This window comes from Mytilus galloprovincialis, chromosome 9 (genome assembly GCF_965363235.1).
Source record: "Mytilus galloprovincialis chromosome 9, xbMytGall1.hap1.1, whole genome shotgun sequence".
NCBI classification, from domain to species: Eukaryota; Metazoa; Mollusca; class Bivalvia; order Mytilida; family Mytilidae; genus Mytilus; species Mytilus galloprovincialis.
Genome location: NC_134846.1, coordinates 76,257,859 through 76,280,465, shown reverse-complemented (window position 1 = coordinate 76,280,465; position 22,607 = coordinate 76,257,859). Strand labels below are relative to the sequence as shown.

Genomic DNA, 22,607 nt, shown 5'->3' with positions numbered 1-22,607 from the left:
AACTTCATCAAAAACTACCTTGACCAAAAACTTTAACCTGAACTTCGCATAATCATTTTCTATGTTTAGTGGACCATGAAATTGAGGTAAAAACTATAATTTGGCATTAAAATTAGAAAGATCATATCATGGGGAACATGTGTACTAAGATTCAAGTTGATTTGACTTCAACTTCATCAAAAACTACCTTGACCAAAAACTTTAACCTGAAGCGAACGGACGCATGAATGAACGGAGGCACAGACCAGAAAACATAATGCCCCTCTACTATTGTAGGTGGGGCATAAAAATATTAAAATCTGTCAGTATCAGTCATTAAAAGATTTTGACTTTATGTGATCATCCCATTAATTTTCTACATAGATGTTTAACACTTACTTGATAGTAATGACCCTTTCTCCACCATTTCCTTTCTGCTTCTCTACTTCTATGTGTGCTCCAGACACTTCACGAATAGCATTAATATTACAACCACTGCGACCAATCACACGACTTATAGCTGATGACGACACCTGTACTCGTTTTGACCTAAAATAAGAAGCAAACCAATTAAATTCATGTAAAATGAAAATCATTAGGCAGCATGTCATTACTTATATATGCTAAATATATTCTCCAGTTAAATCAGATGATGGAGCCTCGAAGCATTCACTTATGACAAGGGAGGTAAATATAAATCAAATATTAAGTTCTTCTTACTAATAATGTTGGATAACAAAACAATAGTAAAAGTATACATTTTGAATATCTTACATAATACAGTACCAGAGATATGAAGGTTAATATCAAGTTGAACCAATGTAAGTAAAGCACAAGTTAAAATGCACATGTATGTATAATAACATAACAATACATCATATAGTACCTTAAATGTCAATGTCTACTTCTTATTTATAAACAAAAATAACCTATGTTGACAACTTTTGCTATTGAAAATAAATTGATACACATACCCATGCAATGCAAACCCATCTTCTACCTCACAGTTCCTTTATATGCAAGTCCAATATTTTCATAAAAACATTGACAAATATTGGTTCTTATGTCATGTGAATAGAAGGTAGACAAACAAAAAATTACATTTAACATACATTAAGGTTCAGATTTCGTCAAAGTTACAATCTGCTTTTAAAGAACTTACTTCCTCATTACTTCTTTCCATCCCTCTTCTTTTTTCTGACCTTTCTTTGGACTAGATAAACCAGGAGAAATTTTATGCTGATGTACCACTTCAATGTTTACTTTCCCTTGGTTTTCATGTTTGTTGTCCCTAAAATCAAATATTCATGTCTTAAAAATATATATCAATTAAAACCAGATGCTCCGCAGGGCGCAGCTTTATACGACCGCAGAGGTTGAACCCTGAACGGTTGGGGCAAGTACGGACACAACATTCAAGCTGGATTCAGCTCTGAATTTGATTGTGATTAAATAGTTGACACAGCATAGGTTTCTGACACAGAATGAATGTGGTCTAATGAATTTAAAAATTTGTTTTTGCCTTTGAGCAATTCACTATGCTGTTGAATATTAATCCTCTCAAAAAAATGTTTGAAGAAATTTTCTTTTTATTTATGAAATCTGAAATGAGAAAAATTTAACCCCCCCCCCCCTTTTTTTCACATCCCCCTTTCCCTTTTTCCAAAACTGATCTCAATTTAAATTTCTAATGGAGTTTGCAACAATAACTACTCATTTAAATACATCAAAAAATATTAAAATGTAAAATAAAGTGCTAGTTATCACTGAATGGTAAAGATTGTTTTAATTTATCAGTTGGTAGTAAAAGTGAATATACATTGTATATTGTATAAAACAACGATTTAAGTTGATTCAACTACTATTCTGGACAAAGAAAGATAACTCCAATTGAAAATATCTTGCTATTGCACGATATTGTGCAATTAGATATTTCTTGCTATTGCACAATACTGTACAATTGAAAATATTTGCTATTGCACAATACTGTGCAATTGAAGATTTCTTGCTATTGCGCAATACTGTGCAATTGAAAATTTCTTGCTACTGCACAATACTGTGCAATTGAAGATTTCTTGCTATTGCTGAATACTGTGCAATTGAAAATTTCTTGCTATTGCACAATACTTAATATAATAATTTTGGATCCTGATTTGAACCAACTTGAAAACTGGGCCCATAATCAAAAATCTAAGTACATGTTTAGATTCAGCATATCAAAAAAGCCCAAGAATTCAATTTTTGTTAAAATCAAACTAAGTTTAATTTTGGACCCTTTGGACCTTAATGTAGACCAATTTGAAAACGGGACCAAAAATTAAGAATCTACATACACAGTTAGATTTGGCATATCAAAGAACCCCAATTATTCAATTTTTGATGAAATCAAACAAAGTTCAATTTTGGACCCTTTGGGCCCCTTATTCCTAAACTGTTGGGACCAAAACTCCCAAAATCAAACCTTATGGTCATAAACCATGTTTAAATTTCATAGATTTCTATTTACTTATACTGAAGTTATGGTGCGAAAACCAAGAATAATGCTTATTTGGGCCCCTTTTTGGCCCCTAATTCCTAAACTGTTGGAACCAAAACTCCCAAAATCAATCCCAACCTTCCTTTTGTGGTCATAAACCTTGTGTCAAAATTTCATAGATTTCTATTCACTTAAACTAAAGTTATAGTGCGAAAACCAAGAAAATGCTTATTTGGGCCCTTTTTGGCCCCTAATTCCTAAAATGTTGGGACCAAAACTCCTAAAATCAATCCCAACCTTCCTTTTGTGGTCATAAACCTTGTGTCAAAATTTCATCGATTTCTATTCACTTTTACTAAAGTTAGAGTGCGAAAACCAAAAGTATTCGGACGACGACGATGTCAACGTGATAGCAATATACGACGAAAAATTTAAATTTTTGCGGTCGTATAAAAAATAATTTAAATCCAGACTTCTTGTCAAAGTGACAAAAATTTAATGTAGAATTACTAATGATTTGCAAAAGCATCTTAAATTCATAACTCATCACTGAAAGCTACAGGAATTGTAGATTTTGTTAACTTCTTTATTTATTAATGAGCCATGTTGTTTAACATTGTGCAGATAAAAAAAAAAATGGCATAAGATATGATTTTAATACTGGTCTAGGAAAACATGATCAATTATAAGTTGCTGTTTTATGTCCTTGCTAATATGCCTTTATGTCACATTCAAATATGTGTAACCTTTATGTTATATGCATGTCTCAAATATGTGTGTAACCATTATGTTAATTGATGTCTTTAGCTTATAATTATTCCTTATGTGTAAGTCATTGTCTTTTTGTACTTTTATCTTGAACTGATCTGTGTTTTGTGTTAATCCGTACGTTTCGTAACATTAGGTTATAAAGGAAAACTTAAGTAGAGAACAGAAACTATATTTAGTGTATGTCCATATCTAAGAACCTATTATGAAATTAGCCTGTTTCTTTTACAAACGTCCACACAAATGCAAGCTAACATTTAATGTGGCTTATTTTGCATTTAGTAACAGTTCACAATACAGAATAATTGCTCATCCTACAATAAAGCAATGTTCATAATAATTTAAACTTACAATTTAGATATTTTTGTTTTCTCCACACTCTTCCTTAACTTCTCCACCTCCCTGTCAGAGATCTTCAGTTTTTCTGGAAGTGTACCAAAATCATCTAGATCACCAATACCTAGAATAACAAGTAAAGATCATTAAAAGTCTTGTACCCTTTAAAAAATGTATGAGACATCCTATACAAGTTAATGCATGTCTCATTAAAAAAAATCTGTATGCTGTTAAAAAGGATATTGTTGTGATTTCTGTGCATTAACCTTTGGCACTTCAACAATTAGGTCTCACTTAAATTTGCTTTCTACAATCTTTTTTACACTGGTATTTAATTGCATTTCTGTACTGACACACACTAGTGCCAAAATTTCAAGGTTTATATCATCATTTTTAGACAATAAAACTGATTTTTGAAAATAAAAATTTCAAGTAGTTAAAATAAAAAAGAACATGCTAATGTATATCAGTTAATATATAACACAATGTAAAACGTATCTACATTGTCAATACTAACCAGTAGAACCTGATTTAATTGATACATCTGATCGATCTTTCTTTCTCTTTAACTTGTTGTTATTATCACTATTATTTGTTGTTGTTTGTTTAATTGGTATTGTAGGTGTTGCTGTCATAACAGAACATATAGAGACTGGCGGAACATCAACATCCAATGGTTTCTCCTTTTCTCTTCTATTTTTCTTATTTTTCTTTGACTCGGTTGCTGTTACAGTAGTCTCTGCTCTGTTGTTCTTGTTACGACTAGCTTTGGTGTACTTGGGTTCATTGCCAATTGGTAACGTTATACCAATAGTAGAAGTTACTGTTGCCATGGGTGGTGCTACCCGTATCGGATCATCTATTATGTCGTCTATCACCTCATCTTTTTCTTGAATATCAATTTCAGGCTCAGGTGTTGAACTTTTACTGAAATCAAAAATTCCCAATTATGTTTCAAAATGAACATATTAATTCCTACTGTGTAAAGTAAACAAGTAAAAAAAATTAAAAATTAAAAAATCACCTTTCATCAAAAATCTAACCAATGAAATAAACATATTCTCAATGAATGACCTAAAAATAAGTGCTGTTTCTTTTTATATCTGAATGCTTTGTTTTATTCTGATATCTTTTTCCAAAAGATGCCATTTAAAAAACTTACATTTCCAGACTCAAGCAAACCTATAATTTAACCCAATATTAAAGTATTACAAAAGTTATAAAATGATAAATAGGTAAAGAAAGGCTTACGTTGTGGTTGGATCTTTTTCTTTCTCTTGTTTTTCCTTCTTCTTTTGTCTTTTCTTTTCTCTTTTCTTAGCCGCCACAGCTCTTTTTTTCTCCTGTGATTCTCTTTCCTTGTCTAGTTCTTCCAAAAGTATAGATGCTATCTTATTTGCCTCTGCAGCTTGACGATCTTTAGCACTAACAATTATTTCCATTGACTGCTGGCATTTCTTTGCCAATTCCTGAAATAGAACAGAGAAATTTATTGTCAAAATAAGCTGTAAGCCATGGCAGCCATGTGGGTACATGCACCAAAATATAATAAATAAACTATAAACTGGACACTGTGATGATGAATCTTGTCAATATTTAATTCAATTGGTTCTGAAGTTTGAGGAAAAAATCTTCAAAATCTGCAACATCTGATTGATTGATAGTGTTTAAGACATTTTTAGCCCACTTGGCTTTTTCATTGCAGTCAGTTTTATTGGTTGCAAAAGCAGGAGTATAAGGAGAGAAACAAGACCATCAGAAGACAGAACAATCCTGGTCCCAGTAAGAGTGTCCTTAATTTGTTAAATATCTGATGCAAAAAATCCATGCTTATATCAAGATTACCATTAAACAATGTTAAACATAAAAATTATTTTTTTCTTTCATAGGGCAGCTTTAAAGGTCAATTGACCAACTTAGAACAAAATTGTTTAACAAGTTTCTAAACTTTATTACTTACTTTATCTTGAACAGTAGAAATGTATCTAGATAATTCTTGATCTGATGGAAACTGGTTTACATGTTTAACCATCCATTTGACAACCTTTACATGCCCTTTCCTGAATGCTGCCATCAAACATGATACTTTTCTATTGTCTTGACTATCAATGTCTGCATGGGCAGAAACAAGTAACTGTACGACATCTAAATGTCCACCTGAAATAAATATTTCTCTCTGTAAAATTTATAATCTTGACATTCTATTCATTAATTCAATTCACCAATTACTTTCAATTGTTAAGCCTGCAACTTACTTGTGATTTTTTTTCTCACAGCTTTCAGCTGGCATCTTTTATATAAATAAAAAAATTAAACATAATGAGCTATTGCTTTTTTATTATACCTCCAGCTCATTGTTGAAGAGACTGTTTAGTAGTAAATTAATTAAACCTCATTATTGCCATCTCTATTTTGCAGTAAATAGATGAATGAATCTAATATTACTTTGTAATAGAGAAATAGTATTATGCAGGTGACAATAATCTGATAAGAGGTTCACAAACTGGGCCAACTATCAACCACATTTTAAGTGTGTATAACTAGGTATTTAACACACTTCCGTTTATTCTGTAAGGTTTACACGATATGAATGCATGTTTAACAAGTTAAGGTGATGTATAAAGAATTCATTTAAAATGTAGATTTAAATACGCTTCTATGACAAAAAGCTAAAGAGATCTACTAATGTTTTTAAATACGAACCATTGCATGCTAACCACAGTGGAGAATTGCCTTTCTTGTTCTTCACATCAACTTGAGCACTTCTGAAATCATATGCTTTCATTATGTATATGGCATTCATCTTAATTTGTATGAATAACACAAATTCATTTTTATTTCATTCAATATGGCACTTTCATAACCTTACAAATATTATAATTTCACTGTAACATAAAAGAAACAGCCCCCCCCCCCCTAATTTAAATTTCAACGTTTTCTACTGTTGATTGATTAATAGTCAAAAAGATATTCAATAACACCTGCTTTCATCTGATTTTTTTTTTTTTAATTTGGATGGGAAGTTGTTGCACCACAATCCTTTTATTGTATAATTTGCTCTTAGCTTAATACAGTGAAAATCCTTACCTCGACAAGAGTAATTCCACAAATCTATAATGTCCTTTATCAGCTGCAATGGTTAAAGCTGTATCTCTTGATGAAGGGACAGGGGGAGCATTGACATCAGCTCCCTTGTCTAACAATACACGCCCAACTTCTACATAACCACCTGAAGCTGCTTCCATCAATGGTGTTAAACCAGTCTACAATTAAGTGATCAAATGACTATTTTTTCCAACATTATCAACAGCTAGTTCCCCCAATCAAAAAATATTGTAATTATAAAAGATGGAACTGTGGCAAATTAATTTTTTCCACAATTTGTTTTCTTCAAACTAGAACATACATGTAAGAACTTAATTTGAGCCAATATTTGTAAATCCTTTTAACATATCATCATCTACTGAGTAACTGAGAAAATTTATCATTTTGCTTTATGCCCAATTAGACTGCTAGACAGATTTCTAAACCCCTTTTTTCTTTTCAAAATTAATACAAGAGAATTAATTGACATAATACTAATTCTTTACACCTAATAGAAGCACCTAAGAAAATTACTCACCTTTGCTCTATGTTCAATGTTTGCTTTTCTGTCCACAAGTAGACTCACAACTTCATGACGACCTTGAAAGCATGCTAAAGTCAAAGCTGTGTTTCTATTAGTCTCAATCTGAAAATTGATGGAAGTTACATGTAGGATGGTTTTACAGTACTGTTTACATTTTCTCTTTGACCTATGATATTATGATGTCTGGCATTGTTTTTCTTTTCTGTGGAAAGTGAGGTATAAATTACATTTTCAACAATCCTTTTACGATCTATTTCTGCAATTGCCCTTATCATCCATCTTTCATCTATAATTCTACATAAAATTCTGTACTAGTACTGCTATATAGCTTACTAATGATTTTCCAAGTGTCATTTCAGATCATCAGACAAAATAACATTTGCAGTACATTAAATAAATAGTGTTCAAATTTAATTACCTGTGCATTTATATCGCTGCCCATATCAAGTAGAAGTTTCACAGCAGCTGTATGCCCATTCATTGCAGCCAACATTAAAGGTGAAATGCCCAACTTACTGCCAGTCCTTTGAAATAGAATTGTATACCTCAGATTTATTTGGATTTAAAAGTTAGATCATAAGTTCAATTTATGAAAAAAATTTAAACACCTAATAAATAAATTTTTATATTTTTTTCTCAAAATTTTGTTGACAGATTTGCCTCATATATTCAATTATAAAGTAAAATAAACATAAAATTCAGCTGCCCAGATGTTTTATCTATTTTCAAACTGTGTTCAAGAAGATATAATTTTGACATACTATGGATTTATTAATTCTTGTTGGATACAAATTTTTGTGGATTTCGTGGTTACAGGTGAACCACGAAATTTAATGTTTCATGAATGACAAATTTGCTATAGGCTTGTATGAAGACTGCATCAAAACCATGAAATTAAATATCCACGAACATGCAAGTGTTACCGATCCATGAAAATTGGTACACACAAAAATAAATGAATCCACAGTATGCAAAACAATTTTTAAATTTTCCAATTACCAGTAAATTTAACACATATCTTACCTGGAGTTGATTTCGGCACCATGAGACAGTAAGAGTTTGATGATGTTTACATATCCTCCAGAGGCAGCTAGACTAAGGGGAGTGTAGTCAGATACATTCCTGTGCTCCTTGTTAGCACCACGACTCAAAAGTAACTCCACAACCTGTACAAATACATCATATAATAAGCTCAGAATAATTCACAATTTAACTGATACTCAAGTTAAACTTAAAGAATTTTTTTGTAATTACTTAAGTTGATAAGTTTCTGGGCACATTGCTCTAAAAACATTTTCTAGAAAGGAAACTTACTGTTTTAAGATTTAATTCTTTTTGTAGGGGATATATCCTGTTTATGTTTTTTCCCATTGGGCCCTGTACATTTTGAGGTTGAAACTCTTTGAAAACATTCAATTGGACAGATTATGACCATTAACAAGATTTCAAAGGCAATTTTAACTGGCAAATAAATGTCCAGTAGAAAAAACCCAATTGATCTTTAATATCTGAATTTAAGTAAAGCCAAAGATAAATGAGGGTCACATCAATTTTTTTCGTGGAGCATACCAAAGTGATGGGGTTAAGAATAGATTCCTTCCTGTCATGCAAAGGACTTCCTAAATTTTAAATATATTATTTACAACTCTTCTATAAAAGCATGCAAAGCAAACCTTTGATCAACTTACTTGATGTGTTTGACTGGATATTTGCAAAAATTAGGTAGGCAGAGTTTCAGTCTGTTTCATAAATACTGGGATTTGATAGGATACTAAAAATTGACATGCAATAAAAGTAATGTTTATTGTCCAATCAAATTCCAGTATATAGTAAACAGACTGAAACAGACTACCTACCTTTTTGTTTACAAACACCCAAACAAACATAGCAAACAAGTTTATCAAAGGTTTGCTTTGCATGTATTTATAGAAGAGCTGTAATAAGAAACTAAAACTTTTACTGTATATAAAGTATGCAGTCTATTTCAGTACATTTACCTCGAATCTTCCTCCAGAACAAGCCAGAGACAATGGTGTATCTTTGGTTCTTTCTGACTGTGCTTCCATGTCAGCACCATGATCCAATAAAATCTCCACCACATCTACATGTCCTGCTGTAGCAGCTAGTATCAGTGGTGTAAATCCTGAAGCAAAAAAAAACATATACATATTGCTAATTAACTTTATGAAGACTTGATTTTCTTTTTTTTTTTTTTACATCTGGTTCATTAAGGCCAAAACAAAATCTGTTTCCGGTAACATCATTTTGGAAAATAGGGTTGGTAGGTCCGACTTTTTTTAGATTTTTTTTTACATTGTAAACAAAATGCGGAAAATAAGCATGGTTTTTCCAGGTCTGGGTCCGTAATTAGTTTCAAATACCGGAAATGCAGCCATTTGCAATGTTTTTGAAGCACCTGCTGTGCAAATTTCTTGGATTTTAACCTATTTGGAATACCTTTTGACATTAATAAAATGTTTTACTGGCTTTCTGTGCCAGTAGAAGCAAGTTAGATAAATTATTATGTTGATTAACAGAAGTCTGTGTCAAAAACAGGGTTGGTTGATATCATTTTTTTTTTTTTGAAGATCCAATAAAAAAATTAGGGTCTGGCTAAAAAAAACAGGGTCCGTCGGGTTACCGTGACAGATTTTTTTTCCTCGGCCTTACATGAACTTCATTTTATTTGATCCAGAATGACTGAATGTTCAATTTACCGATGGTTTAAGTATGTTTACCCCTCTTCCTAAAAAAACCAACAACAAATAAGCAGCTTTAACTGATTTGTTCTTATGATACAGTAATTGAAACTATTTATGTTTTATACCATTTCCTTGACCAAAAAATTTCAGAAAAAAATACTTTTTTACTATTATACCTTTCTTGTCTCGATGTTCTATGTCAGCTCCTTTGGACAATAACAAACTGACAAGTTCAGCATGACCACCATGACAGGCCAGAGTTAAAGCTGTATCATGATTGCTCTCTGTCTGAGAATCTAAGTCTACTGGAGCACAGAGTGGTGATATACTCTGTGGAGAAGCTGGTGAAGGATTGGGTGTCAGCGGAGTGGAAGGTGGAGGAGTAATCGTCTCTAGACCTTGCATGCCTGGTACTGTCTGGTTGTTATACAGATGACGCTTTGGTCGTTGGTTTTTGGGCATGGTTGCTGGTGGTACTGGTGGTGGCTGTTTAATCTGTTGTTGAAGCTGTTGTTGAAGGAGTTGTGCCTGTTGTTGTTGTTGCAGTAACTGTTGTTGCTGTTGCTGAGACAACTGTTGCGGAGATATCAGGTGAGGTTGGATCAAGGGTTGTGGTATAAAAGCCTGTGGCAGTGCTTGAACAGTCTGAGGTTGTTGTTGAAGCTGCTGCTGTATATACGGTTGAAGTTGACTGATTTGTTGTCCAATGGTTTGTTGTTGAACAATTTGTTGCCCTGCAATAGGAATGTGCTGGGATGCTAACTGTTGCTGGGCAGCAAAGTTTGGTTGTGATAACATCTGAAGTAGTTGTTCTTGTTGTTCTGGTGTAAGGGTTAGTTGTGGGAACTGAATAGTTTGAGTTTGTTGTTGTTGAACCTGTATTTGTTGTTGCTGTTGTTGTTGCCTCACTGACAAAGTTTGGATCTGTTGTTTATAAGCAGCAAGAGTCAGTGACCCAGGATTTGCAATTTGTGGTATACCTTGGGCAATTGCTGAAAATAGAAATATCATAAAAATAGTAATAAGATAGTGGGTAAACTCGTCATCTTATATGCAAAACAAGTTTCTGTAAGTGTGTTTAGTGTTTTTCTCAAAAACCTATTACTATTTATGAAACTGCAAAGAATAACCTTTACTACTGAAACAAAAAAAAATCCTTCAATTGTTTCCTTCCAATATAACACTGTGTCACTGTGGATTAAACCATGGACCCCATTCAACAGTTCTACCGACAAGCCAAAGGAATTTTTACTTATGGTTGTTTTTGATGAAGAAAATCAGGCTTTGATGACCTAATTCATGAAGTGTAGTTTCATATTTTTTTCATTTTAGAAAATGCATTTGTCATCTACATACTGTGATTGACTTACCATTTTCTTGGTCGGGTGTTAAGATACCATTTACAATTGATGAAGAAGTGGTCACTGTTGAAGTGGTAGAGGTTACAATCTGATTGTTTCTAGATGTCCTGGTTACTTTGTTAACATTACGTTTGGGCGTATTTCCATTATTTCTTGCCCATAATTCCTTATTATCCATTGCCTGACTTCCTTCTTCTACTTGCTGACTAGATGTCACAGGTATTACCCCATCATAAGGTATATTTGGAAAGACAATTTGTCCTACTGCAGTTGAACCATCAGTTGTCAAAATATTGCTTATTTGTTTGTCCAGATCATTAGATGGTTCTGGATCAACAGATGATTCAATGCACAGTTCCTCTAAGGTGAGATCATCAGGTGAGGTTAATTCATCTTGTTTACGTTTAACCTGAGCATCAAGTTTATTTTGTAATGCCTTTGCCCCCTGTTGCAAGACTTGGTGTAACTGCTGTTGCTGTTGTTGCTGTTCTAGCTGATGGTGAGCACTAAGTATCAGTTGAGCTTGAGCCTTCTCCTGTAACTCTTTTTCAACCTTCTGTAACTCTTGTAAAATCTGTTGTTTCCTTAAAATCTGTTCTTCTCTGGTTGATGCGGAATTATCCAGTTCATTGGCCATCACATTATTAATAATAGCCTCTAATCTCTCAGTGGCCTTGACATCAACCGTATGGTCAGACTCCATATTATCTGGTTCTTGTTCTAGATTAGAGGCTACATTTTCTACAGTTGTTGATAAGGTAGCTGTCGTGTTAGGTGATGGTTTACTAACTTTTCCTCCGCCATTGTTGTTATTATGACTTCTCTTGATTGAATTCTGCATGTTTTTCAGAATTTGTGGCTCATTATTTCTAGCAGCAATATTGAATTCCTTTTCTAGTGGTTTCTTTGATAGATTTTGGGTACCTGAAAAAGTATTTAGAAATCAAATTAGAATCACGATACTAAGTAAGCGCTTTTGAATTGTTACCTTACCATTATAAACAGCTGGGAGTTCTTAAAAAAATTGTTCTCCAGAAGAAAAAGGCAAGGTAGCAAATGATGAGAAAAAGGGTGAAAAATAGGCTAAGTATTCACAAATGTATTTTAAATACTGATGCTTCATTAAATTTCCGAGCAAGTGATGTCCCTGATAATCTGTAAGATTTTGTGATTTAACAGTATCTGGTTATTTCTTTGGTTTGTATTTTCGTCATTTGGGTTCTGGTGGATAGTTGTCTCATTGGACATCATACCACATACATCTCTTGATTCTTATATTGAAAAGGAAAAAAAAACTTATTGAACAAAAAATTACAAAGAGTTGCAACTTGTAAATTATTGGAATTAAAAATTGTATTAGAGGGTCTTCATTCATCTTTTATAATATATCTAGTAAATTCTCTCAGAAAGAATATATAGAACTATTATTCATTTAAAAATGTTCAACATAAATTCATGAAGCTAGTTCAACTGAAAGGTTTGCAAACCTACAACACAGGCCTCACTATTTCATCTTAAGGCTATTTTATATAAATATCCATATCAAATTGTACCTTGAGCTTGCCAGAGGTAAGAAGCTACAGGGGCTTTCCATTAATTAAACAATATAAACAAGAAGGAAGTCATTGATAATATATTTAATTACCTGGAGGGACAGTGATGAAGTTAGCGTTAGCACAAGTTGAAGAATCAGGATTACTTGGTGGTACAATGTTTCCTAAACCTTGTGTTGGTACTCTGGCCTGAAAATAAACAAAGAAAATATTTTAAATCAACTGCTTATCTTACCAATTAATAATTATCAGATTGGATTATTTATTTTTGAAGGTACAAATTTTAGTGTATATTTGATTCGTGGTTTTACAAAAGTCTCAGGGGTTTATCTGGGTATTTTGGGAAAAAGGACCTGGCCAGTTTTGGGAATTTTTTAGCGCCATTTTCAATGAAATTGGGAAAAACAACCAACATACCAGATGTTAGTTTTAGTGTGTTTAGTTCATTAAATTTGTTTTAAAATATAACAACATGGCATTAAAGTTTATTTGAGTATCAAAATAATGAGTTCTAACTTTTTAAAGGATTGTTATTTTTTTTTTATTTTCATTTGACATGAAAATTTGTGAACTAAAATATTTGGAGTTCTGTATAAAATATATCCTGTTTCTATTTTCTTTTATATATATCTTTTACTTTTCAATTTTAGTGTTGCTATGATAGCTGTCACATGTTTGGTTCTTTTCATTTTTTATTAACTGTATTGGATTGACAAACCCGGAATTATATACTTGTTCGTTTCCGGATTTGATCTGGTTTTAGTATTTTCCCACACTTCCTGTTTATTTATGGAGGCCATTGTTTGTCAAATGTTGTTTGTCATTCAATATGTTTCAACTTGGATTTACACATTACTTGTTGACGATTTTTGACATAAAGCTAGCTGTTGAATAAAATAAACATCTCTGTCATGAATAATAAAGATAAAAATAAATTTTGTGATCATTTGGGAATTTTACTCCCAAAATTGGGAAAAATGTAGGGTTTTTGCCGTTGGGAATGGGTCAGAAAACCGGACCCTGTGGAATGCTAGAAAAATCCATGAGTCTGCATACCAGTCTACGGATAAATAATAATGAATCCATAATAGTTGTTCCACATCTTTGGTGTCAAGACTAAGAATTTATTCCCGTAATCTCACAATTTTTATTGTTTTAAAAAAATCTCTTTAATAAAAATTTAAGCATCAACATTAACTTTCAAATAATTTCACTGTATTGGGAAAAGCAAGCTTTTATTGTTTGTTTTTTTTCTTCTGATTATTGTCTTGTCTAACGGGCAAAAGAAAAAAAATCTTTTTTTTAATTTTTTTTTTAACATAAAAATAATGATAAATTCATTGTAAATTTTCCCATTATTTACACTGAACATTTCCATTTCTTTTATTTATAGAATTTTACCTCATTAAGATGTTGTGGCTCTGGCAGTAGTTCAAGCTCTGGTGATCCATTCATCAGGACTCTATTAGGGGGTTCTAATAACAGTTTCACAACCTGGGTATGTCCACCTTTGGCAGCTTCTATTATCATGGTTGAGCCATCCTATCAAAGATACATGTTCATTTAAAAATAATTCATCATTATAAGAATCCAAGAATTTTTCAAGCAGCTAGAACATTTCATATCACACATAGGAAATGTCATAGAATATTGATATAAAACACTCTCTGCTGAAACTATATATAAATCAAAAGTAATATAATTGGTGTTTTTTAGCGGCAATCATTAACATTGTTAACATACAAAATATGAGATCATTTATTGCTAGCTGTATCAATAATATTAAAAACTGATCATGTCATCATGTTTATTTTTTCATCACATTTTATCAAGTTGTATTGAACAATATTATCATACTTCATATCATTTTTACTATACCTTCAGTTTATGAATGAAGTCTGCTCCATGTGCTAAAAGAAGTTCTACTACAGCTAGGTGTCCTCCAGCACAGGCCAGGGATAGAACTGTATGATCATTAGTTGATGTAGCTCTGTTTACATCAGCACCTTAAAACAGATATTAAACTTGAATCTTCCAGAGTAAATAACTATGTTCAGTTGCTGCTAAATAGTTTTAGTTATTATTTGCATTTTCTTGAGATAGTGTTGAAAGTATGTTTGATCTATCAACTTAAATTTCTCTAGACACTGTTAATATATACATTGTTGTAATATTACTTCTTATTGACGCTTGTATTCTATACCCCTTTTTTCTGTCAGAAACAATTACCGTAATATTTCTTCTGCAGGAAAAAAACATTCCAGAATACTCCTTTCATTAGGAGCTGCTATTACAAAAGACATGCTTATCTGTTAAGAAAAAAAAAATCCAAGTAAGAATTTTCATTTCGAGTTTGTTTTGTAGTTGCCACATAGTCACAGCTTTATTTTTGTGAGATAATAGAATAAAAGGCATACCTTTACTGATAAGAAACTGGACAGTACAGAGATACCCAGCTCTAGCAGCTTTCATCAATGGTGTTCTACCTCCCTCAGATTCATGCTCCTATAAAGTAACATTTTTAAATGTCATCTTATTATGTAGAGCAAACAAAGTTTGAAACAAGAATAGAGAACAGTACAAAAACTTTGGCAAACTTATGACCTTTGATACAATGGACTATCCTATATACATAAAATTTCTTTGACAGTACTTTATTACTATCCTGAAGTTATTACATTAACATTAATCAAAATAAATTTACCAGTGGGAGTGTCAGTACCAAATATGAAACAGAAAATGTATATCTTATAGCTTATACAAATTTAAGAGTATTGTGCAGATATTTAACAAATTTAAGAGTATTGTGCAGATATTTAACAAATTTAAGAGTATTGTGCAGATATTTAACAAATTTTCAAGATCATATATTACAAGCTAAATGGATATAAACAAGACAATAAATTCCAATATTTTTGAAAATCATCATTTTTTTTTATATCTTTGATATTATCAAGAAACACATTTTTCACTAACTATGGGAATTTCAACCAATGTAAATTAAACTTATTCTAAGTTGTTCTCTTTGGTATTTCCTACATGAAGTAGTTTTGTTGGCTTTTGCCAATACAGTGTACAACTTAATTCTGAAAACTTACAAGTTCAGCTCCATGCTGCAACAAGACTTCAGCAACATCTGTATGTCCATTTTCACAGGCATATGTCAGAGCTGTATCACCTGTTCCTGTCTGGGCATGCACATTGGAACCTGAAAACATAAACATTAATATACATAAAATGTATTTATCAAGTAAAACTTTGACCACTCTATAATTCATATTTCAAAATACTATTTTCCTCTACAGTATAATGTGTTGTTACTGAATGCTTATCTTCATATGAATAAGACACCTCTACAATACAATTAGCCTAAGACAAGAATGTGTCCATGGTACATAGATGCCCCACCCACACTATCCTTTTCTACTTCAATAGACCATTAAATTGGTGTAAAAACTCAAATTTGGCATTAAAATTAGACAGATCATATCATAGGGAACATGTGTACTTAGTTTCAAGTTGAATGGATTTTAACTTCATCAAAAACTTGGAGCGGGACACACTTACAAACAGACCATAAACCATAATGCCCCTATGTAGGACACAAAAATTCTTATTGCAATAAGAAAGTAAATTCAGTTATTACTTAAATATTTTCCTCAGTTCAAAACAATAAAATTCTTACCAGCTTTTAACAAGTATTTAACAAGTTCAAGATGGCCCTCCTGTGCAGCTTCCATGAGAGGTGTACTACATCCAAGTTCATAGTCAGCTCCTGCTTTGATGAGAAAGTCTGCAACATCCAAGAATCCTCCACAACATGCCAATGTCAAGGCTGTCTCCTGGGTTTCCTCAGTCTGGGCATTGATGTCAGCACCTGCAAATAGTTAACATAACTTATAAGCAATTGTAATCATTTCGTTAATTTTACCAAAAAGTGGATTTGTGCCAATTTCTTTTTTATGTTAAACAGTTTGGTGATTGAACTACAATGTTATCATAATTTAGAAAAGATAAAATGTATCCATATGCATCAACACTTATTGCATTCAGCGTTTTACTGACCTTCCAATCTCATGGCTAAATTGATGCTTTTTAGGCTATTCTACCAACAAAAATGGCAACATAGAATTGCTACTGTGGATTCATTTTTATTTGTGGTATACCAATTTTCGAGGGTTTCGTGGGTCACAGCGAACCACGAATTTAAGAATTCAACGAAGAATAATCCCGAGAAATGTGTATGGAGTCGGATGTTTATTTCCGGTTATGTTAGGCAGTTCTAGTATAGTGTTGACTAGCGATAAACATTGTAACATAACACGTGTTTTTTTATTGAAAGAAGATACAAGTATTTGATTAAATCTATAATAAATATATCAAATATCAATGATAATTTACTTTTTAGAATTGATTAAAACTGCAAGTTGTTAATTACCGTGTCATAGTTTGGTTTACCAGTGATTAGAAATCAATAGGATTAAGTACGGAGATATTGCCCGTAGGTAATATTGTTTATGACAGGAACATTTATTTTCACACCTTATACTTATATCACTGTTTATTATATCGTGATTAGGGAAATGAGCTTTCAATCATAAAGTTTTGAATGCCTTATAGAATTCAGACAAGAATTTATAAATTGTAAAACAAACAATTAATTAGTTGTCTCTGTCCATTATTGTAATGGAAGTTATCAATGAGCACTTTAACCTAGAATGACCAAGCGAGGATTTTGACAATTCAATGAATTCCTTCTTTTTGTTTTGTTTTATTATTGATCAAACCCAGGAGGTTATTTGATCTCCTAAATCAAAAGGAAATCCACGAATTACGTATCTAATTTTTTGGTGTTGTAATCAGCAATCCACGAATTTACGTACACCACGAAACGTCTTTTTTTCTCTATTTTTCTCTATTCTCTATCCACGAAAATTGATACCCACGAAAATAAATGAATCCACAGTATTTAGATGGAATCAAAATTTTTCAAATCATTATAATGAAAATTTCGTTAAAACTCCAGTGATTAAGATTTATACTAGTTAGAAATGTATATAATCTGTACAAAGACTCTATTATCACTGGTTAAAGACTTACTTATTTCCAAAGGTAAAAGGCTAACTTACCATGAGCTAAAAGAAGAGCCACCATTTCTTCATGCCCCTCTCTAGCAGCTTCCATCAGTGGAGTGTAACCTTCATCATTGACTTCTTCCAAGTTAGCTCCCCTTTCAATCAACAAACTAGCCAGTTCTACATGACCTCCACATGCTGCCAAGGTCAGCGGGGATTCAAAACTGTCAGCTGGCATGTTCACCTAAAATTTACAGTTAATATCTAGTTTTATTCTATCCTCTATCAATATTAACTAAATGAGAGACTAAAATCAGAGTTCTTTTTTCTTGTGGGCCTTGAGGGAAATATGCTGGTTTTCAATGGGCCATTCCAGTTAATTTCTGATAGGTAGGGATGGATGGGGAGATTTTTTTTTTATACGTATCAGAAAAAAACATCATTAAAAACTACCTGTCAGATCTAAAAATTAAGACCTATCAGATGTAGAGTTTCTGTTCATATTGGGTGGATGGGCTTTCATGGGAAAAAATAATCTATCAGAATTTTTTACTGCAAGGATTGTACCCATCAGAATTTTAAATACAATACCAGATAATGCATGATATGAAACTGTCTACACTCCAAAGCACCCCTAAGATCTGACATAGGCATTTTTGTAACCCTTAATATGTAAATTAATTTTTAATTATTTACTGCTGCAAGACCCTCAGAAGTTTTTGGCGTATAAGTGTATGTGTCAGATAAAAAAAAAAAAAAATTCACCCCTAACATGTATAAATTTTACACCCCATAGAAAGGACCATCCCCGCCCTTTAGCAGATATTAACTGGAATGGCCCAATATCCTTTCTATTGCAAAATACTGAAATTATGCGGATTGTTTGCAAATTTTGGTGGTCAAAACCTTAAGACACCCACTTTTCAAGAAATCTGCATTTTTTTTTTACATTTTCTATTCATCAAGCTTAATTGACAAATACTAATTATCATTTTTAGAACACACAAAAAAACATGTTTCTTTCCTATCCAAAATCTATCTTTATGTGAAGCATAGTAGCCACTAGAAATTCAGATTTGTAGCACCAGTAACAAAACAAGTCTATAATATCTAATCACCTGAGCACCACTGTCTAGAAGTAACCTAGCTACTTCTACATGCCCATCCATTGATGCCTCCATCAAAGCTGTATGCATCTCATCTGTCTTGTGTTCCTGGTCTGCTCCAGCTTCTAACAAAAATTTTACCATTTCAAGATGTCCTGCAACAAAAATTAAGTACTATTAAGTTATTCTCTGCATTTACAATGATAACAGCTAAGGGAATTTCACCAAAAAATTGATGTATGGATGGCTGGATTGATAGGTGAATGTAAATTTTACATGTATATCAGAATTAGAACATATTAATGTGATGTGAAAATATATGAACTTTGTTAAAAGCATCTTTTATTGAAGCTCACAGGATTAGCAAATAACAATTTCAAAGTCTTTGGTCTGACATTTCCAGTGATTGAACTCACAACACTGTCTTTTATGGCAAGCATGCTACTACTACACCTTTGAGGAAGTCGCAACTTTGATAAAAATACTAATGTTGACATTAATTCATTAAAAGCTTAACTTCAATAAATGTTATATGGGACAACCATTTTCTTTGTACTATTTGAAAAACATGCTGCAAATTTTTTTTTTTTAATCAAGTGAGTTTATCATTTCTCAAAATACAGGCTTCTTCAAAGTTGGTTACATCTAAGAAATTTCAAAATTTCATTCCATGAAAGCTTCTTAATAGTGTAACTGCCATCAACTGACCTTTGTAGCAAGCCAGTGTAAGAGCACTTTCTTTGAATTCATTGGAATGGGTGTTTATTCCAGCACCAGCATTAAGTAAAATCCTGGCAACACCAACATGACCTGCACTGGCTGATTCCATCAGAGGTGTATGTCCATTTTCATTATGCTGTTCAACATTTGCACCAGCCTCGATGAGAACCTGTACCACATCTTCATAACCACCACAGGCAGCATAATGTAATGGTGTGTTTCCTGAATTCAAAGGGATACACATTCAATATAAACAGGTAAATAAAGCACAAATATAGTGCATGTTAAAGTCATGGCCTACGCTTTTGTCTTCATTATCATATATAAATCCATATTTATTACATATAAAAGTGGTCAATAAAATTGAAACCTTTCATCATGGACTTATTAAAATTGTAGACAAAGTGTCAGGATGGTTTGCAGACATTTATTTGTAACTGAGGGTAGTAAAACATAATATACAATTTACTGTCTTCACCTTTCTTTAGTCATACACTTTTATCTTAAAATCTTAAGTCAGTTTAAGTCTGCAAAATATTGAATATGCACTTTCAAAATGACCTTGAACTTGTGCTTTGATTCACTGACTTTGCACACATGTACATGTTTTACGGCTCACTTTAATTTAGTCAAATCATAGACACAGAAACTATATTTTATTCTATACAGATGATTTGTGTTCTTCAAGATTCTAGAATCAAAGCAAATTTCCTGTGTCATTTGAAAGTGGACATGTTTACCATATTTACCAGCTGAAGACTGGGCATTAACATCTGCTCCATGTGAAATCAGCAGTTTTACAATGTCAACATATCCCCCACTGGCAGCCTCCATCAATGGTGTACAATCTCCCTTGATTCCCCTGTCCTCGACATTTGCCTTCATTGCTAGCAGAACCTATTTAATAGAAAGAAATTTATTAAGTTCCAATGTAGAAATGAATTTCTACTTAACAATTCTTTAATTTTGTTAGTTAAATTGCTAATAGTCAAAAGAAAGGACTAGGTTCAGTAAGACCCCTTTTTGGCCCCAAAATATAGCAGTTTTACAAAATTGTTAAAATGTAAAACTGTTAGTTATTTATTGGAAAGTAGAATGCTTCTGCTACATAAATCTGGGCTGTTTTTGACAATACAATGCACATATATTGGGTACTAGCATCATTAACTCATGCTAAATAACTGAAATCTTCACAATTTTAGCATATTAGTTAAATTTTTGACGGTTTCCGTCTTAAATGAAAGTGGGCCCATTTATGTTCATTCTTAATATTGAAATGTAAGTCGTATTTGATGATAATACATAATATATATAAAGGTTGAGGATGAACAAAGATTGGCCACGTTCATTTTTGACAAAAACCATCTGAAAAGTGACATTTTTGGCATATTTGATAGATTTTTCATAACCAAGCTTGAATCGGAGAGTTTTCAATGTCTAAATCAGTAAAAATCTTTCACGTAGACTAATTGAATTAACTGAAATAGACCCTTGAGTGATTTAAAAGTTTCCAAAATCTTTTGTCAGATGACCTTGAAATTTGAGGCCATAATTGGCCCTTACCGGACCTACTCCTTTCATTGAAGCATAAGTATCTAAAAAAGTAGCCAATTATTAGGTGTACAGCTAACTTAAAACACTATCTTAAATGTGATGCATACCTTTACAAAATTTACTTTTAAGTTACATAATTTGTTTACAAAACATATCAAAGTAACACAATATTTTTCTTCTACTAAGTCTGGTATACATTGACCAAAACCCTTTGAACATGACATTGCAGTTAGTCAATATACAAAATAGGCCCTCGTAGACCCATAGATGACAATCGGCTGTTTTCTGCTCTTAGGTCTGACAACTGAAACAATTCATTTTTAGGAACCTACCTGAGCTAGTTCATAGTATCCAGCTGAACATGCTAGTGAGAGTAAACTTTCTCCTTCCTCTGTAGTTTCATGAACACTGCCACCTTCATGAAGTAGTTTTCTTACAGTAGGAACATCTCCATCACTACATGCTTCTGCTAATGATCTACATCTGAAAAAAAAATGTTTATAGTGCAATGGCAAGGGTAACTTTTGCCATTGAATCTAACTTATTTCCTTTTTGTTGTATTTGGCAACAGGATTTTTTCCAGATTTAATAAAAGTACATCATGTAGTGGGAAATGCCACCAAAAATGCAAAACAAACAAATCAGATAAATAACTGACCCAAACATATCTTATCACTATACAAGAATGTGTCCATAGTATGCCACATTCGCACTTTAATTTTCTATATATATGTTCAGTGGAACGTGAAATTAAAGCTGAGTTTAAAAGCCAAAGTATTTGGAAACGCTGTATAATGAAATTGAACTTTGTAAAACTCACTGTTTTAACATTTTATTTCAGAGTTACCATTTCAATCAAGCTCATATATCAAAGATACAACAAGGATCTGTGCAAATATACTGTGACCTACCCTTCAGCACCAGCTATCTGTCCTTGTTGTTCAGCTCTCATTCTGTGCAGAGCTTGTGCAGCTTCATCAAGAGCACAGCTAACAGATGATGTTAACTTTCGTAACACTTCAGGGTCGGTTAATGCTTTTCCATCTGCTGTTGACAACTTTCCTATTCCTGAAATGAAGATTTCAATTTCAAATATAAATGAAAAACATTTTTTTCTGCCAATATTTTAATGAACATTTATTATTTATATCTGATACATTAATTTTGGGCGAAATAGAAATATATAGGCGATTCCAATTACATCCTTGAAAAGAGTGGTTAGTAGGGCAGCATTGATTTTTTTTTATTGTCAAAATACAGAAAATATTTTATATTTACAAAGTCCCCTCCAGTGTAATACACACCCCTACAGGAAGTTCACCATTTTCTATTTTTGGTTGTAAAATATA

The 22,607-nt window shown here is 32.4% G+C and overlaps 1 protein-coding gene across 3 annotated transcripts in view; it reads right to left on the bottom strand.

The window, feature by feature from the left end:
- Positions 1 to 22,607, bottom strand: part of LOC143045977 (ankyrin repeat and KH domain-containing protein 1-like) — a 34,045-nt gene that overhangs the window by 7,702 nt on the left and 3,736 nt on the right. For 2 of the 3 annotated variants that reach the window (XM_076218879.1, XM_076218878.1), the window contains exons 3-28: positions 22,170 to 22,326; positions 21,591 to 21,741; positions 20,445 to 20,601; positions 19,693 to 19,926; positions 18,997 to 19,139; positions 17,933 to 18,122; positions 16,489 to 16,680; positions 15,902 to 16,011; positions 15,221 to 15,308; positions 14,682 to 14,809; positions 14,205 to 14,345; positions 12,896 to 12,992; positions 11,260 to 12,174; positions 10,066 to 10,881; positions 9,185 to 9,330; positions 8,211 to 8,353; positions 7,606 to 7,711; positions 7,182 to 7,289; positions 6,647 to 6,822; positions 6,263 to 6,324; positions 5,520 to 5,716; positions 4,811 to 5,028; positions 4,077 to 4,486; positions 3,575 to 3,683; positions 1,142 to 1,270; positions 379 to 528 (exon numbers count right to left, since the gene is read on the bottom strand). In XM_076218879.1, coding sequence (XP_076074994.1) covers positions 379 to 528; positions 1,142 to 1,270; positions 3,575 to 3,683; positions 4,077 to 4,486; positions 4,811 to 5,028; positions 5,520 to 5,716; positions 6,263 to 6,324; positions 6,647 to 6,822; positions 7,182 to 7,289; positions 7,606 to 7,711; positions 8,211 to 8,353; positions 9,185 to 9,330; positions 10,066 to 10,881; positions 11,260 to 12,174; positions 12,896 to 12,992; positions 14,205 to 14,345; positions 14,682 to 14,809; positions 15,221 to 15,308; positions 15,902 to 16,011; positions 16,489 to 16,680; positions 17,933 to 18,122; positions 18,997 to 19,139; positions 19,693 to 19,926; positions 20,445 to 20,601; positions 21,591 to 21,741; positions 22,170 to 22,326 — 5,473 coding nt within the window. The remainder of the gene's footprint in view (positions 1 to 378; positions 529 to 1,141; positions 1,271 to 3,574; positions 3,684 to 4,076; positions 4,487 to 4,810; positions 5,029 to 5,519; positions 5,717 to 6,262; positions 6,325 to 6,646; positions 6,823 to 7,181; positions 7,290 to 7,605; positions 7,712 to 8,210; positions 8,354 to 9,184; positions 9,331 to 10,065; positions 10,882 to 11,259; positions 12,175 to 12,895; positions 12,993 to 14,204; positions 14,346 to 14,681; positions 14,810 to 15,220; positions 15,309 to 15,901; positions 16,012 to 16,488; positions 16,681 to 17,932; positions 18,123 to 18,996; positions 19,140 to 19,692; positions 19,927 to 20,444; positions 20,602 to 21,590; positions 21,742 to 22,169; positions 22,327 to 22,607) is intronic. The other variant, XM_076218880.1, reaches the window with a different exon arrangement.